This window comes from Fibroporia radiculosa (assembly GCF_000313525.1).
Source record: "Fibroporia radiculosa TFFH 294 genomic supercontigs, scaffold2870, whole genome shotgun sequence".
In the NCBI taxonomy this organism is placed as follows: domain Eukaryota; kingdom Fungi; phylum Basidiomycota; class Agaricomycetes; order Polyporales; family Fibroporiaceae; genus Fibroporia; species Fibroporia radiculosa.
Window position 1 is genome coordinate 24910 of NW_012133368.1, and position 11025 is coordinate 35934.

The 11025-nt window shown below is 52.5% G+C and overlaps 2 protein-coding genes across 2 annotated transcripts; one reads left to right on the forward strand and one right to left on the reverse strand.

Moving 5' to 3' along the window:
* Positions 1-366: 366 nt before the first annotated feature.
* On the forward strand, positions 367-7604 carry FIBRA_04347 (uncharacterized protein; the record flags this gene model as incomplete). Its single annotated transcript, XM_012326157.1, has 16 exons — positions 367-3819; positions 3883-3991; positions 4048-4165; positions 4216-4340; positions 4395-4612; positions 4667-4884; positions 4944-5066; positions 5120-5325; positions 5386-5393; positions 5885-6048; positions 6122-6155; positions 6207-6238; positions 6301-6509; positions 6564-7430; positions 7502-7518; positions 7575-7604. 16 exons carry the CDS (start codon positions 367-369, stop codon positions 7602-7604), a joined length of 5931 nt encoding a protein of 1976 aa, XP_012181547.1.
* A 342-nt stretch (positions 7605-7946) lies between these two features.
* On the reverse strand, positions 7947-9230 carry FIBRA_04348 (uncharacterized protein; the record flags this gene model as incomplete). The annotated part of the gene is made up of 5 exons (XM_012326158.1): positions 7947-8426; positions 8484-8658; positions 8716-8882; positions 8938-9016; positions 9097-9230. 5 exons carry the CDS (start codon positions 9228-9230, stop codon positions 7947-7949), a joined length of 1035 nt encoding a protein of 344 aa, XP_012181548.1.
* Between the last annotated feature and the right edge of the window lie 1795 nt (positions 9231-11025).

Sequence of the window (11025 nt, forward strand, 5' to 3'; positions counted from 1 at the left end):
ACAAGCGAGCTTGTCGAAGGGGGGCGCCCCATTGATAGTATATCATACGAGTGGCTCCTTACCTACCTACAATAGGTCTTCTCTATGTCCATGGCGTCGCTGTGAGATAATTCGTCTCGAGCTCTATATCAAAAAAGCAACGTACTTTCTCGGTATGCTCAAGCTTCTTGAGGGTCCCATTTACACCGTGCTAGGGTACCTACATGCGCCCAGAGCACCCTTACTCGGGGATCTTGACTCCTCGGAGGACGGTCGTCTTCAGCTACTCCTTCCAAATAAGGGCAACGGTTAGTGTCTCCTGCTCTGTGGTCCATTACATACGAGCGCTTTGCAGGCCCGCGTTTTCTTAGTTCTACTTGCCTCGCCATGTTCGGGCCACGCCATGGTTCCGACATGGACTCTTCAACTGAGCGCGACTATCACTCGACCACGCACTCGGATCCTTCTTCATCCCGTACCAGACAGACCAACGGTGCCGCGGACCTCGACGCGCGACTCACGGGTTCCATCCCCACTCTCCCCGACCCTGTTCCACTTCTGCCTTACTGGTCTGCCAAACGCCATCTAACGTGCGGAAACCCTGCTCCCCCTCCCCCATGGGCTCCGAAAACAACACCGTGGAGATCTACGCCTTCAAAGCTCAAAACGGCCAACGCTGCACTGGTCCTCTGTCTGAACATAGACGTTGATCCTCCAGATGTCGTCAAGACGAATCCGTGTGCCACTCTTGAATGCTGGGTCGATCCCCACACCCTACCAGCCCAGAAGGCCCTCGACATCATCGGCATGAACCTCGCCCATCAGTTTGAAGGTCTTAGCCCAAAGATCACGTTCAAACCGCTTCTTGATCCCGCGTATGACGATCTGCGCAAGTATTGTCACTCTTTGCGCAAGACAGCGAAAGAAGATGCGATTTTGTTCTACTATAACGGGCACGGTGTCCCCAAGCCTACGCCGAGCGGAGAAATGTGGTGCTTCAACAAGGAATACACGCAGTACATCCCCGTCTCATTGCAGGAAGTGCAGAGCTGGCTGCTGTCGCCCTGCGTGTATATCTGGGATTGCTCTGCGGCAGGCCACCTTCTGCAGAACTTTATCACGTTTGCCAAACGGCGAGACACGGATGCGACGATGAACAGGGGAGGATACCCAGAGGGTACGCCACCGTTTTCTGAGAGTATCCAACTCGCTGCGTGTGCTGCTGACGAACAGCTTCCTACTTGTCCCGAGCTCCCTGCGGATCTCTTCACCTCTTGTCTAACATCTCCCATTGATATCGCCTTGCGATGGTTCGTTATGTGCCACCCACTCCCAGACAGCGTCACGTTGGACATGGTCATGCAATTACCTGGTGACTTAAAGGATCGCCGAACGCCCCTTGGGGAGTTAAACTGGATTTTCACAGCAATTACTGACACAATTGCCTGGACAACGTTTCCTCGCGACGTGTTTACGCGGTTGTATAGGTCCGACCTTCTGGTTGCATCGTTATTCCGGAATTTCTTATTGGCAGAGCGGATAATGAAGAACTACCACTGCACGCCACACACGTCGCCACCGTTACCCGCTACGAATACCCATCCGCTGTGGGCATCTTGGGATTTGGCTGTGGATGCGTGTTTGAGGCAGCTGCCTGAACTTTTAAAGCACATGAAGCCAGGGACTGTCGCCGACGGCTCGTTGACAGGAAGAAGGTCGTCTGCAACACGTTCTCATCCACCACCGTCCGACCCAACCTACGCGTACATTTCAAGTAGGTTTTTCGGAGATCAACTCACAGCATTCGAAGTGTGGATATCGCGGGGCGGGTCTGCGCTTACTAAACGGGGTCCTTTGTCTCTGCCGGAGAGTCATGGAGATCAGGCTGCGACGGTGGATGTGCCCAACGGGGATGCATCACATTCTTTGCAGGACATGGAGCCCATCAGCGATCACCATCTTGTCCCTCGGAAGCCGCCAGATCAACTTCCGATCGTTCTGCAAGTGCTACTATCTCAACCCCATCGTCTCCGCGCTCTCATCCTTCTTTCGCAATTTGTTGATCTTGGACCGTGGGCGGTCGATCTCGTTCTCGCCATCGGTATCTTTCCTTACATCTCACGTCTCCTCCAGGCAGCATCACCAGATCTTCGGCCCGTGCTGATATTCATATGGGCACGCATCTTTGCGGTCAATCCGTCTTGTCAAGTTGACTTGTACGGTAACCAAGGCTACAAGTATTTCGCCAATGTGCTCGCAGGTAGAGACGATTCTTCACATGGAGGTATACCAAACAGCTCGGAGCATAAGGCCATGTGCGCTTTTGTTCTCTCCGCAATCGCCCGCGACTATCCGCATGGTCAGAATGCGTGCTGGCGCGAGCAGGTTTTTGACGCATGCTATGATGCCCTAGGTGATGGTGACTTTCTACTACGACAGTGGTCTGCGCTGTGTGTAGCGCAGATATGGGATGCCAATGATGAAATAAAGACATATGGAGTTGACCGTGGCACACAGGACAAATTGATCGCCTTACTCTCCGATGACTCACCGGAGGTACGCAGCGCGGCGCTCTACGCCCTGGGTACGTTTCTGGGAGCCTCAGGTTCGCCTGACTTAAACAAGCTTGGGGGTGGTGGTAGTGGTACACAGTACCAGCTTGAGGATCGCGTCCATTTCCGCATGGAGGTGGCCGTCGTTACTGGAGCAACGTTGGCTATTAAGGAAGACGCTAGCCCAATGGTCAGGAAGGAGCTCCTTGTTCTCATCAGCTGCCTCGTAAAGGAGTGGAGAGGTCATTTCATCGTATGTGCGTGGATTTATTGGGAGGAAGATAGACGGTGGAAGAACGGGACGCATCTATTGCATGATGAGGACATCACGTCGCAAGCAGTTGCTGAATGGCTGGACGATTTGGGAGATGACGATGCTTACCGCGAAGAAAATCGCGTGTTGCTGTCCTCTTTCTTCACAATATTCACCGTTCTGCTTGAGCTCTCAGCGGACCCTTATCAAGAGGTGGCTACTAACGCACAAACGGTTGTTGATTACGTCGTGGCATTGCTCCTCGAATCGCCATTCAGTCGATTGGACAATACCACTTTAAACACCCCTCCTTCGTCGTCATCCGATTCAAAGTCAACCAACGGGACGCGGACTCGAGCGCCTTCATTGACGTCTGACCGAGGGCAGCCGCCACCCTCACCAATATCGAGCAGACCAGGAATAGCTCGTAGCGACACAGTCAGCAGTACGATCTCAAGTGGTGTAACAAACACTCTTCGACGTACATCTTCTTTTGCCAATGCCCTGAAGAACCTCGCGGGAAATATCGCTTTCCCAACGATGGATGATGGCCGCTCATCACCCAAACCCACTTCGACATCTGCACCTCACTTAGAAGCTTTAAACGGTGTTTCACGACCACCTTCACCCAATCTCAATTATGCGCAATATACATCCCCTTATTCCCGTCCATCCACACCACCCCTGCCTGCACCCTCACAGTACCCTTCTCCTCATCCATCACCGCGGTCTGCGGGGGAGGTTCATCACCCGGAATTCGGCCCGTCAGACGTTATGGGAGCTCTCATAGAGGAAGATATGCAGCGTCTAGAAGCACGTCGCCGAACGGTCTCACATCACCGACATCATCCTCACCACCACGGGTTCAACGGTGCTGCTTTAGGTGGGATGGGTAGCCCGGCGGGTAGTACAACTTCCGTTGATTCGAGCATTATTCTAGGCCTTGGAACGGGCATCGGGATCAGAGATGTGCTTCCGTTGAAAAGCCGATTTTATGATTGGTGCTGTGAGTACTTCAAGGAGCCACAAATGAGAGTACGTCGTTAGGTTGCACCGTATTTCACTCTTTCAGCGTGTCTTATTATTTCTTCATTCTAGCAACCTGAAGCAGATGAGCCTGGAAGTGTTCAATACAACTATCAGGTTTGGCGACAACAGCGTAATGAGGAGGTACTCTCGACCACTCGAGGACAAGCTGAGGTTGCCGGTAGGTTACTCGTAGTTTATTTTAGCACAAGAGGTCCTGATGACGGAATTGAACAGCGAGCTGTCGGTGGGATAGACCTGTCTCTACGATCCATGTCAGCGACCTCCCACTTTCTCTTGCATTCCATTCGTTCGATCCTCATCTCGTCATCACCAACGAGTCGGATGTCATCACGTAGGTCTTTGAATCAACTTTTATGATATTATGCTGATCCATGTCCGAAGTGTTTGGGACTGGATGCACCGAAAGCGACTGAATCGCTTCTTTAATGGTAATCCACGGGGAACCACCATCACATCGCTTCACATCATCAACCAAGATGTTGGGGGAATTATACTCACGGCAGCGTGTAAGTTCTTCCTGCGTAGTTCGTGGTGCTGCTGCTCAACATCACTACTGTTAGCTGATGGAGTCATCCGCCTGTACCGCAACTATGACCCTAGTTCGAGCAATGGGCCAGTCCAAATGGTGAGCTCCTTCCGTGGCGCAAACGAAGTTCTTCAGCTCTCCCGCGGCAGCGGTGTCGTCACGGACTGGAGACAATCAGGAGGATCGCTCATGGTGGGCGGGGACTCGCGAATCATCCGAGTCTGGGACGCTCATACAGAGAGCCAAGTCATGGTATGATCTGTCGCCCTCTAACGAATCATGCGAAAGTTCAACAACTTATAATAGGACTTGTATACGAACTCTGAGAGCCCTCTCACAGCGATCGTTTCCGATGAGGCATCGTCGTCGACGTTCCTGGCTAGTTTCGCTGATGGTGTCGTAAAGGTCTTCGACCGTCGAATGGATGAAGATGATGCTGTTGTCCGCTCCTACAGTGATCATTATTCCTGGGTGCAAAATGTCAAGTGGCATCCAACGCTTGGTGCCCATTTTATATCTGGATCGTATGTTACACTGACTACTATGGCGAAGAGCACTGCTGAATGTGTACTTTGACTTACAGATTGGATGGAGAGGTCATGCTATGGGACATTCGTGGAGGCGATAGGCCGGTGCGGACCTGGGACCTATGCCCACAAGGTCTGTCAGCTTTCGATGTTCATGATCAAACAGAAGTCTTCGCTGTGTAAGTGAATATATAGCTTGTGAATCTTACTGGCGACTGACTCCGCAACTTAGGACATCATCACTTGTTCCATCAAATTGGAGAACGCAGCGTACGACCGTTCAATCATTCACCGCATCGTCACCACTATCATCTCTCACGACGGGGCTGACAATGCCGCCAGCCCGAGATCCGCATATGCCTCTTGTTTCTCGTTCAAGTAGTTTGAAATTCCATCCACGGGAAATGGTTTATGCTGTTGGCTTATGGGATGGCTCTGGTTAGTGTTTACAGTGTGGCTATCCTCTCCATCTGGGCGCTGATTCGTTGCATTCATCAGTCCGCATTGTGGGATGCAAGCTGCCTTCATAACCTAGAAGAATGTGCTTATAGAATTGTTGCTCTCGTCGTCGCTCAACCCCTCACGCAATGCTCATCTATCTCGCATGTCTTATTGGATACGATCGTTGTACTGCTACTCTATATTCAACTATTTTCTATGAATTTTTGCGGTGACATCATGCTGTGACTATAGTGTGACTGTGGCTTGTGTGACCATCAGTCACGTTACCTAGGGTTCACGAGCCACCGCGGTTTGCCACCCAGGTTTGCGCCGCCCCCCTCCACGCCACCGTCCTGCCACCGTCGCTAGACACAACGCTGTCCTCCTCTTCCCACCCAAATCTACATTCAGAGCTGCTCTTATAGAAAGGAGCGCAGTATATACTCGTAAAGAGTCAAGATGGTGAGGGCGCACATGAAGCAGACAGTGAGTACTCCGCGGACCTTGCTTTCAGCCACCTCTGCCACTTGCCTGTGGCTGATCATCCTATATCCAGCCTGACGAGAAGAAAGAGACTCACAAAAAGAGAACACCTGCTAGGAAAAAAGTAGAGACTGGACAGTGGCCATGCAAGATCAACGGCTGCAATAAGGTCTTTGCGCGCGAGGCGGATTTAAAGAGACACCAAAGGACAACAAAATTGCATTCAATGCCGGGTTTGTGAGTAGTACCAAGTGATCGGTTCATGTCGATATCATTAATATTTATCGGTCATTGATTCTCTAAAATCCAGTGCCTGCCCACAGTGCGACGCGACATTTACTAGGGTGCGTCAATTTGATGTGTCTAATTTCTGCTAATTTGTCACATCTATGCAGACCGACGCGCTCCGGCGACACCAGAAATCGCGGTGAGTGTTCCCGCTACCGAAAATTTTCATCAACTTTGTCTGATCTTTACTCGGTGGTGCAGACACAACGGACTTATCATTCCGCCTGTCACCCCGGATAAAGACAAGGATAATGAGGACGAGGAAGGCGAATCGTCCGCTTCTAAGTCGCCGAGCCCCGAGGATAGCCCTGGTAGGACCCAGGACAAACCGAGCAGCTCGCACAGCACACCACCATCCCAGTACCCTTCCGCCCCCGGTAGCTACTATCGACCACACACAATGAGCAGCAGTCAGTCCGCTTTAAATTGGACGATATACGGTGTATCTCACGCTGGCTCCGCAGGTTATGGGCCTCCGACCGCTGCTCCCAGGGCTCATCCTGGCATGATGATGGACCCCCATTATCCACCTTCGATCGGTCCCCCTACATCGGCCGCTCGACTCCACCAAGCTAGCTGGCATTCTCCACCCCCTCCTTGGCCAGGATCCGACGGCCCTCCCCCGCCAGGTGTATACCCTATGGGGCCACCTCCAGGATATCACTACTCGCCATACTACAGACATCCACCGCCTCCGGGTATGATGGGTGTACCCCCACCGCCACATTACCATCCAGCTATGGGTCCGGAATACATACATACCCCACATGGCCATCATCCGCCTCATGGTGGGCCTCCCCCACGGCACAGTCGTCGTGATGGGTCTCCCGCCAGCCCGGGCGAGGGCGACGAAGATGCTGAGATGGAGGATGGTTCGTCGCAGGGCTCGGCTCCTGTGATCGACCCGTCACTCGATGGGCCTGCGGAGGCCCTTCATCCTACTGCCGCGGCCCAGGCTGCTAAGGAAGGCATGGAAGACAAGAAGCCGGATGACGCCGAGGAACCGGCGGGGGAGAGGAAAGGTGCGGAAGGCAAAGGCCGATATGAGGATGGAGAAGCAGATAGCTCAGGTGGGTCTGTTGCATCTGGACGTAAAGACAAAGTTATGGGTGCTGTATACCGGCCAGAAAACGTTGTGTCGCGGGCAGAGGGCGATTCTCGTCCGGCGCCTCCGATGCAGCCACCCTTGTCGGGCGTGCATCCTACTGATAGTAATACAGACGCTGACCGACCCTCAACCAAGGAGAGTGCAATTGACAAGGGGAAGCGGGCGCCGAGCCCACCGCGGTCCGAGATTGTGACCGAGGACGGGGTTGCGATGCTGAATCCTGGTGTGTATAATTTTGTTAACTTGTCGTTCATAAAGACTAACGGTGTCGTTTATGACGGTCTGACGAGACAGCTGAGCTGTTAACACAGGTAGGTTACGTACTGGACATTCTCGCGACTCCGATCGATGCTTAAATTGTTTGTAGGAGTCATTGGCTTCCCCACCCCCATCCTGATGAGTATGAGCCGAGCAGGAGAGAATACATATGTGGCTTGGGTTCCCAGGTTACGCGGTCTTGTTTATTGCGATTTTCCGTCTTATGATATATTGGCTCTAATGTTATTATTACTTCTGGACTTTCACTTTGAGATGATGTCAACAATCAACAATTTACTGGTGAGCACCCCCAGCAAAAAGAGCATATGATTGGATTCAGAAATTGGAGATGAGCTACAGATAACGATGGTTGACTCGGTATTCTACAAGCTAGTGAGGATGTATGTAATTTACAGAGCGCCGCTGTTGAGAGCGCGTCGCGCATGAATCGTGAACGATAACTTAGTCAATGAGAAGATCTTCACAGAACTTGGACCTTCGGCCACTGGTATTGCGGGCCAACCTGCTGCACACACATCGATCCGAGCTTGTGTCCAGTCTCGACACAGTCTTCCAGACTCTTTCCAGAGACATACGCGCCAATGAAGCCGCCCGCAAACGCGTCGCCCGCGCCGTTGGTGTCAACAATCTGGTCGTCGCGCAGCGGGTGGACGTCGAATATCTTCGGGGTATCGACCTCCGCGGAGGAAACGACGGTCGTCGCCTTAGGTCCCTGCGTGATAACGACGATGCGAGGACGCGCGGGGTTCGCCTTGGGGAGCGTCGCGATCGCGGTCGCAACGGAGGCGTAGTCCTTCTGGTTAGGGTGCCCAGACCCGCTCGCCCACGCCTCGGCCTCGGACTCGTTCCCGATGAGGATGTCGACGAAGGGCATGATCTGCTGTAGCTGGACCTGGAAGAACTGGGGGATGAAGGGTGCGGAGAGGTTCAGGACGAAAATCTAGGCGCATCCCGGGCCATGAGACGAGTGCATCGCTCAGGACATGGAACGGCGTACCTTGCCGGCTTCGGATGCCTTTTTACTAAGCTCGAGCGCGGACTCGGTGCCGTGTGTGAGGAAGTAGCCCTCAACATAAAAGAGCTTTGCGCTTTCGATACACCGGGCGACCTCGGGTGTAGCAAGGTGAGCCTTCTCGAATTTCTCAGCGACACGGAGGGTGGTCACCAGGCATCTGCAACGCAAAGTAAGGGGCCTGTTGTTTGCATGAAGGACAACGCCGAATACACACCGGTGGTGGCCCGTGATGACGACAGCACATGCGCCCGTCTTCTCACCTTTCTTGACTAAATAGACCTCATCAAGACCCTCACGCCTGTTTGCAGCCTTGAGCTGCTCAGCAAGTTCATCATCTCCCACACAGCCCGTGAACACGACAGATCCCGGCGGGAGAATGTACTAGCGAATGCGTGTAAGATAAGCGCGGGCGATAGAGAGGGATGCTAGGACTCACGGCCGCGCCTCTGGCTGCGTTTTGGGAGGCACCTCCTGCGACATAAGTCACTTTGTACTTCTCAACAAGCTCCTCATATCTTCAGGGTTTAATGATCACCAGAAATGCATAAGTATGACCGGCTATGGATCATGAGACAAGAGCTGGGGGCGCACGGACATGGGCATATGCTTATCCTCGGCGAGGATGGCATCATTTGCCTTCAGATTATACTTTTTGAGGAGTTCTTCGCCATTGATAACCTGCATGTCAAGCAGGGGATTGCCCATACAGAAGATGGAGTAGCTAGCCATGGCTGCGCGAGCAAAACGGGAGGGGAAACGGGAGGAAGAGGGGGGAGTGAATGCGAAGGAAGAATAAAGAGAGAAAGCCTGCGAACGGCGGCGGGTGGTGTCACACAGGAAATTCGGTTTGCTCCCTCGCCGACGGCCGTCTGGGAGAACTCGTCCGAGCGAGGTTTATCGCCCGCCCCATCATTCCCGGGCCCGGCAGATGCCTCATGCATCGTCTCAGTTTTCGCTCGTCGCGCCAGCTTAGATCTTGCATCCGAGCTGTTGCTGTATCCCACTGGTTGCGAGTACCAGCATCAGCGACCGGAAAACACTACCGGCGCATATACTGGAGCATCAAAGCAAAGGGTATGTAAACACCAGATGAGCACAAGGCGGTAGCGAAACAAAACTAGGCCTCTGCTTAGGCGATACAGTAACACCCGAGGCATAATTCAACTATGTACACGATTTATCAACTTGCGACGTCGACATCATGCTCAAGCTGGGCACTTGATAAAGTGTTTTTACAAATGAAAATGAATGAAGACCATTCGTCAGTCAAGCAGAGCTATAAGCAGATTTGGCGTGTGTAATCGGTCCTGCCAACTGCATCTCAAGTTCACTAGGTAGAAGCCGAAGCGGGAATGCATGCTTATTGGTCGCGATTGGGGCCAGGCTTGTAAGTTCACTGTACCAACTGACGAAGCATATGTCCAGATCTTCCTAGTTGTCATCATCAGCCCGCGAGTTCGCCGGGGAACCGGAAAATCCAAATGTGAGTCGAGGAACACGTTAATGAGCTGATACGTACAAAAGGACAATTGTTGGGAACACGCTGTTACTCACGCACGGGTCATGCATGTAGACTGTAAGTCGTTCATGGATACTAGCACTGGAACGAGAAAGAACCACTTTTTAGTTTTTAGGCAATCATGGAATTCAGATACCGTGCTGGACAGCTTATTTCAATGAAGACATTGATGTCGATACTTCCAGGAACAGCTGGTCGGACCAGTCATATCAACGGATGTATACGTAATATCGTAGAAAAGAGGTGTGAAGAATAAAACAAATAAGTTACGTGAAAACTACTGGTCAGCTGCCAGTACCGTTATTATGAGGGTTTCACGACCGATAAACACTTCCAGAAGTCGTCGTAAGAAATGAGGCGGTTCCTCTTCGCCCTCAGTAACCTCAGCTGGTCATTAAGGGACTTCTTCAAGGTCTCATTCTTGGCGCGAGTAGCCATTAAGAGGTTGTTGCGCAGACGTCCTTTGGCAATACTGTCATCGTCAAGCTGTACAAGTAAATCTCTGAGAGGGAAGACCCATTCGTTGATGAGGTCTTTGTATACGGGATCAGCGCGCGAGGTGATATCAAAATACGTTTCCAGGTTGACGACGAATGACCGTTTCTTCTCGCCGATGGTGAAAATGTTCGGGTCCTCCCACTCTTCGATACGCGAGAATGTCTGTGTAGCAGGCCGGTGTGTAACACACACGTACGTCAGGACGTAGAAGAACGACTCGAGGTCATGGCGATATCGATGGTAAGGAGGCCGTCCAGGAGCAAGCAGATCGAGCGCCATGAAGGGTCCAGTCCCAGTCCGGTACCTTGGCCGCTGCTTCTCGCTCTTGTCCTCATCTGATCCCGTGGGCTCATCCGACTTGTCCACGGTATTGGTCTCTACCTCAGCAGAGCCCTGCAGTGGGACTGGTTCGACCTCGGCCTCAACAGGCGCATCCGGATCTTGTGGATCGTCATCTGCAGTGTCATCCCTGTGCTCTTCCTCCAGATCCCGCCTCGCCGCAAGGTC